This window comes from Harpegnathos saltator, unplaced genomic scaffold (genome assembly GCF_003227715.2).
Source record: "Harpegnathos saltator strain DR-91 unplaced genomic scaffold, Hsal_v8.6 scaffold219, whole genome shotgun sequence".
In the NCBI taxonomy this organism is placed as follows: Eukaryota; Metazoa; Arthropoda; class Insecta; order Hymenoptera; family Formicidae; genus Harpegnathos; species Harpegnathos saltator.
In genome coordinates, this window is record NW_020230005.1 from 1,802,310 (window position 1) to 1,809,814 (window position 7,505).

A 7,505-nucleotide genomic window follows, 5' to 3' on the forward strand; every position below is an offset into this window, starting at 1 on the left:
CGGCTGAACGGGAAATCGATTGCTACGGCGCCGTAATGCGAGAATCTCCGATTTGTTTATTTTCGGCACTATCCTTCTCTCTCTCTCTCTCTCTCTCTCTCTCTCTCTCTCTGCATTTTGTAGGTAATTAACATAACATGCACGGATTATCGAGCCATGTCGCTGGTCCCTCGCCGCTCACAATTCACATTAGACAGTCCGTTCGCGAAAGACATTCGCACGAAACGTCACGCACCATCGTCAGAGAGAGAGAGAGAGAGAGAGAGAGAGAGCGGCGCCACCACGGGGTGGTGGCGCAACAAAGTCCACCCGCTCGCATCCTTTAATTTCTCTCTATTACATCGTAATCGATATCGCGTCGCCGTGGAACGGCGGTGTCGTGAAATAAATTTCTAACGGACAGTCGAGTGCGACTCTCCGCATCGGGGCGAAACAAATTCGGTGCGAGAGGGCGGTGCGACGGCGTAGGGAGGGGAGGGCAGGGGGCAAGAGAGAGAGAGAGAGAGAGAGAGAGAAAAGGGCTACCTCCCGGGGAAGAGTGATTTACAGCATTAAGCGCTCGCGAGAACGCCGGTGCTTTTCCTGCGCGAAATAGTTGTCGCACGTGTTCGCGACGGTAAAAAGAATCAATTAGACGCGGGAGCGTGAGCGAGGTCGATGCACCTCGAAGGCACCGAGCACCGATATTTACAGCGTAATTAACGTTTGAGCCGACACGGAGGATTGTCACAGGGTTTACCCGAGGGGACGCCCCGGCGCGCCCCCGCTGGTACGCGTCGCCGTACGTGTACGCGCGCGCGCGCGCGCGCGCGCGGAAAGTAAGCGAGTGTCCCGTAAATTTCTTACGATAGCATTTCCGTGACTTATTACCGCAGCAGGCGAGAAGCGTCGGCGGCGCCCGCGCGCCGACTAATGGCGCCATGTGGCTGGGAAATAAGAAGGCATAAGTAAGAAAACGTACAAACCCGAGCCGCCCCCTCGCCCCGGGCGCGCCCGCGCGCGCGCCGCATCGGCCGTAATGTTAAACGACAAGCGGTAGGACCGGGGCCGCCCTTCGTCATGCGAAAGTCTCCGAGGGACGGCGGCCTTACCCCATTAAGTGTACTTATATATAAGATAGCGGCGCGCTCGGCGCCGAGGGCACATCAATCACGATAATAGGACAATAAATATCTGACCGGTGGACGAGTGGGCCGGCTAAGGTCAAAAGTGCAGCAGCTTGCAATTTCTGCCCGATTTCCTGCCGCGATGCTCGCACACCCCGCTCGCTCTCGCGATAACTCAACCTTCGCATCTGCAATAATCTGCGATCGCTCCCCTACACCGCGCGAGACTAAGCCGCGCGCATTAAAGCGCCTCGAACCGATGCCCTCCTCCTGCCGCCCCCTCAGCCGGTGTTGAAATACGCAATATTCTGTGCGTACGAGTGTCTGTGGTGCGTATGTGTGCGGGAATTCGATAGTTTGCAGACAAGATTCGCCGCCGACGCAGCACCCTCCCTCGCAGCGCGTAGGCTGCAAAAGACGAAACGGATTTCGCGCTTGGCCGAACGGAAAATTTCGCGATTTTGTTTACGCGATGGCACTGGGGTGAGAGGCCGCGAGATCGGGGTAGAGGGAGGAGGGATAATACAGATGCTGAGAAATCCAGATTCTCTCTCTCTCTCTCTCTCGCACGTGCGCGCGCGTCGGGCATCTGTTCGTGAATATCGACGTCGGTTCGTGTCTTTTGGTGCGCGCGGCCATGCAACGAGGCCGGAAGCTTATTCGGAGCTTTCGCCGCGCGAAAGTTGGCGTATGCGCGGCTAAACTGTTATCGAGCTTCTTCTTTCGTCGCGCGTCTTATCCCCAGCGATGTGAGCGCGTATCTGGAAAATACACACGGAACGACGACGGGATGTCTCGCTCGTTCGTTCCCCCCGCCCCGTTCGACCGCTCGACGATCAGCTCGGCGACGCTAGTACGAAGGAATAACGCCTTAATGAAGAGCCGAGGAGCACAGTCTCGCGTAGAAGCGGTCGCGAGAATGGACGTCGAACATCGACGGGCACTCGGAACTTCCTCACGAGGACAGCTGGAAATATCAGCTCTCGGCCCGACAGCGGCATGCGCTTCGCGACGGCGAGCGGTTTATTCGAAACGGAAGTTTAGATATACGCGCGCGGGGTAGTACGGGGGGGGGTGGTGGCGCAGTGTATCGGACGCGGAAACTTCATCTTTTAATATATAAATATGGCGGCGGAGAGATGGGGCTCAACACACAGCGGTAAGGCGCGTGTGCATTAACTGTTCCGAAAGTACGACATGTATAAACTTGCTTTCCTCCTCCTGTATAAACCATAAAACAACGGACCGGCTCGGCGGACGACCTCGCGCAAGCCGGGCTAACTATTAAAAGTTGCAAATTGCTGCAGACACACTGCGGGCCCCGTGCTCGCGCGCACCGGCCGTCTTGGGCACTCGCTCGCCCGCTCGCCCGCTCGCCCGCTCGCTCGCTCGCGGTTGCGCCCGCGCCTTCGCGTCCTGTCCTAACTTACTTACTTAGCAGACTTACTCGCTTCCTTACTTATATAGTCGCTCGCTCGCTCGCTCGCTCGTTTACTTACTTATTCCCCGTCTCGTATTCCTTATCCCTCGCCCCTCGCCCCCTGTCCCGCGCCCTGTCGCACACTTTTCCGCGCGACGGTTTCCCTCGGTTAGCGTTACTTGTTCCACCGTCGTTTCCGCCTTTCTGGAGCAGCCAATCGAGGCTGGCTCGGAAACGGGCCGAGGAGCGCCGCGACGGCGACGACGGAGCGAGAGGGAACGTCGTGGTGGATCGCGAATAACGCGAACGCCGGGCCGCCGCTCTCTCTCTCTCTCTCTCTCTCTCTCTCTCTGCGGTGTCGTGTTATTTTTGCGAGCGCGGCGCGTTCGTCAGAGACAAAGTCGCGCGCGACTGATAAAAGCGGCCAACTGCCGTCCGCGGCATACTTAACGAAGCAATCAGCTCAGTGAGGAATGATTCATAACCACGTTATACTACATAATAGATGATAACGTGGATTATTTAACTTCCATACGCGCCGACTGCCGTCCGATATATACGGACTACCCAGGCAGGCCATTCGCCACGGTTAGTTTACTGTTTAGTTGCGGCGTCCCGATGCCGCGTCCAAATATATTTTGTAAAATAGTTTACGATATACGCGGCTGGCTGGTAATCGTACAAAGCACCGCGCGCACGTAAATGCTTTATCAAGCGGGACGGAGTATTTTGCCTCTGTTCGCACATTTCGCCATAATTCGGTTCAATTATCATTCGATTATATTGGTTTTAGTGGCGCGCATTTAGCAACAGCGCGCAAATGCGGGCTCGTGAAATTACGAAAAATACGGCCGCTCGCATGGGGGAACGTAAATCTCGCGGATAGTTCGACGCGTCGACGAAATCGATTAATGACGCGTATCAATTCTTTCAGCGCGCGCGCGCCCGCGCGCGCGTTATAAAACTCGCGCACGAATTTCCAAAGCGTCGCGATGAAAATGCCTGCTCCTTGCCGTTGCACACAGTCTCTCCTCGCACCCGCGGAATTTTCGCGCTGGGTGCATTTTACATCGCGCTACTTTCGTCCCGATAGCTAGAAATTATTCGTTACGGCCGATCGCGCCGTGTTAGTTTTTTTATGGCCAATAATAAAATATTCAAACGGCCTTCGTGAAAATTGCTGTCGAAAACGCAATAAACTTGCTTGAAAATCATGACGTTAGCGCGCACATTTTCCGGTTATTTTTTTTTCCTTCTTTCCCCCTCCCCCTTTTTTATTTCAAATGATATTTTTAACGGGGTATTTCGCATGCGTCGCATACGTTGCAATTTTACAGACTGTTTCGCCGTTACATCGGTTAGTGGCGAAATAAAATACACAGAGGCTCGCGCGCGCGCGCGCGCGCGTCGATTGTAACGTTGTTCCTCGTCGGTTTCCGTTAAATATAAATCGACCGGCCAACGTATGACCCGCGATACGAGGGCAAGAGCGAGGAAAAAATTCATTCGTCCACGCGCGCTCTTTAAAGTAATCGCCGGTGCTATAACACAGCCGCGCCTTAAAACACTTTTTCGACACTTGAACGCTCCCCTCCCGACCCGCGCGGCCTACGCGCTGGTTTCATAAACCCTCGTAACCCAGCAAGGTTAAATACCCTGTCGCTCCGACCCGGGGACCGCGCGCGGAGTTAAACGACACCGAGGTTGGCTGTGCCAACGGCCAAGAAAATGAAAAGTAACGATTCAATATCAGCGCCACGCGCGTTGCGTGTACCGAATTAACACGTACTGATACGGCCTGTATGTCGTCCACGCCGGTGACATCATTCTTCCATTAATCCTGTCTACATTTTCTGCGTATCGTGCCGCACGGCTTTTATTACACGCGCACTTCGACCGTAACATTTTACTCTTTCTCGCTTATATCATGCTCGCGAAATCTATCACCATTAATTAGCGATAGGATCGCGTACAAGAACGAGATCGACCTGACGCGGAACGCGGTGCGCGATCAAAGGAGACTTTCGTCTCTCTCTGTGTGAGGTCTTTTTACTTCTCTCTCTCTCTCTCTCTCTCTCTCTCTTTTTTTTCTTTATAAACTTTGTACTCGGGTGAAGCGATACGCGTTCTCAATATGTCGAGATGGACTAAAAAGTGAGAATTTTCAGAAAATGGAAAATAACACCGCGCGTTTCGAGAAAGAAATATTATATAAAATATAAAAAAATATACACACACACACATATATATATATGTGTGTGTGTGTGTATATCTCGGCGGGTTCGATGCGTGTTTTCACGTGGAATTTTCCCGGACGGTTCATTAATCAATTGCCAATAACATTTCGCGGACGTCGATATTGGATTATCTAAAGGGGGTCGTTGATAAAAGCGCCGTGTATGAATTCTAGCGCGCTAGTTCTCCGTCGTCGCGAAATACACGAAACCGATGACACGTCACGCGTACACGCGACCGTAACCACGCCACGCCGCCGGCATGAATTAGCCGTCGACTAGTCCCTTTCGCAATCGTCTGCTTCGGCGCGCGCGCGCGCGCGCGTTTACGATAAATACGCTACAGCGAAACTTACTTCACAGCTGGTGCCTGGCTGCTTCGCGCCGCGTTTGCGTATCTTCATTTTTTCCCCGGCATACGACTCCGATCCCGCCGAAATGACTTTTACTATCTATCGAATATCTGCGACGCCACGAGCGGGTACATGGCGATGCATAAAGAATCCAGTTTACGGCGTCTGTTAGGACTCGACGATACCCGACATGTCCCATTTCCGTCGTCCGACGTCTTCCCCAAAGTGAAACCACTTCCTCGCCGGGGCGGAATCTGTAGATCCGATTTAGAAGTAATGTGATCGATTCTCCCAAGTTTGTCCTAAGAAATGCCCGCGAGTTTCACTCGCCAAAGCAAGCCAGCAGCAATATGTATGAGAAATGTACGAGAACGCTTCAAGAGCGAGAATGATAGCTCGACGGCGGCTTCGGTCAGCGCTATTTGATGCGACAAATTGCAGTTAGCTGCCGGCAACTATCGAGTTAACGGGAGGGGGGAGGGGGAGGGGCTATCCTTGAGCTTTCGCGCGCGACGAATGATTTGATAAAATTCCGTCTCTCTTATTGTACATTAATGTGCGACAATCAAATGAACGGCGCGCGTGCGCGCACGTGCTGTACCGTATTACGCTTCATTATTAGCATATTAAGATTTAAAAAATTTCATTAAAAACGTTATCTTTACGCGGCGCATTAAAAATTGTGCAGCTGAATTATTGCACCGGCGGCGTACGCGGAAACAGTTGGACGCGTTTATTAATGCCCACGTGGTGTGCATTAAAGTTCCCCGGGCTTTCTGAAACGTGTTGTCTCCCTTTTGACCCGCGCATTGCATTATCACGTGGCATTAAACGTGCTTTTTCGTTTTTTAAATGTTCCAGGAGATGAAAGTTAACTGGGCGACGTCGCCGGGTAACCAACCAAAGCAGGACACGAGCAGTAAGTACACCCAGTTCTCAGATTTTTCATCGTTACACGAAAAAGAAAAGAATATCTAGCGCGGTGCGTTTCGCCTTTGATCCTTGCCCGACTTGTTGGACTCGCGTACTAATTGGTCAGAGCGAAGAATTACTACAGAAGAGAGGGAGAGAGAGAGAGAGAGAGAGAGAGAGAGAGGGAGTTTTTGAAGCTGCTCCACCGCAGGGAGCGAGGAGCATCTTTGGGTAAATTATGCAGCGCACTTTATGCAAAAATATGAAAATACCCGCGTCGGACGATAATAGCGCCGGCCGATAAACAGCTGAAACTGATTCTCCGTATCCGACATTTCCACATTAATCTAGCGTTTATTAAACGTTAATAAAATGTAGCGGCATTAATACAAAGCGATTATATCTAATTTACAAAATTTGTGCCAGAAATTTATTATTATTTGATCAGAAACGTACTTACGCACACGCACGCACACACGTGCGTGTGATCAAACGTATTATTGTGGCTTATTCATCGTTATTGCATCGTGCGACATTAACACAATGCACTTGGCTTTTTCGATATGCGTCATTTATTAAAATAATACACGTCAACGCGTACGCATACGAGATACACGTGTGCCCAATTAAACTTTGATAATTAATTTATTATTCCTGTCACAGCGCTTCTAATTCATATGTGATTTGGTGAACAAATTATTTTCGTTGACGCACACCGCCGCGCCGTAAGTGTGCGGCCAGTCGCGATATGATTACGGTAAATTGCGACCACAGGAATTTCGAAAGTTTCGCGAGCCCTAGCGATACGCGTCTGTGATTCGAGGAAGAATTTCGGATGCCGATTTTCTCCGATCTTATTACTATTTCATTTCTGCTATTCAAATACGCCGACTCGTGTATCGCTTCCGCGAAAAAATACTATTCACACGTATATTTCGCGTATGGAGAATATCTCTCTTTCATGCGAAGCTTCATGAGATCTTTATCACATGTACATATAATTTCTCTTTTAATAATTATTACGCATACAAAGCCCGTTATCGCGGAATAAAAATTATATTAATTCAATGACTAAAATAAAATAATTGAATATCGGTCATATACATGTGCGTATTAAATTAATATTTTACTAAAAAAAATATGTATTGCAGGTACATTGTTAATAACATCGTTTTACCTTGATTCCACGCGAGTACAATTACTCGCACCGTTAATCGAATATTTGATATCAACCGGCGCTCGAGATATTTATTAATCAGCAACGTTCTGGGGCAACGAGAACCCGTGCGCAATTTTTCACGCAAAGTATACATGTATTATATGTATTATATATATATATATATATACACACATATATACATATGTATATACACATAATACAGTTTCATAGAAAAAAATTTCTATAAAAGTCGCGTTTTGATACGAGATTTTTATTGAGTTACGCGTATACCTTTCTATGCTAGTTGCAAACAAAGTATAC

General features: G+C 49.9%; 1 protein-coding gene across 6 annotated transcripts in view; it reads left to right on the plus strand.

Moving 5' to 3' along the window:
* The window catches only part of LOC105192538 (nucleolysin TIAR), a 472,885-nt gene that overhangs the window by 195,439 nt on the left and 269,941 nt on the right, over nucleotides 1-7,505 (plus strand). For all 6 annotated transcript variants that reach the window (XM_025298465.1, XM_025298464.1, XM_025298462.1 and 3 more), the window contains one exon: nucleotides 5,975-6,032. In XM_025298465.1, coding sequence (XP_025154250.1) covers nucleotides 5,975-6,032 — 58 coding nt within the window. The remainder of the gene's footprint in view (nucleotides 1-5,974; nucleotides 6,033-7,505) is intronic.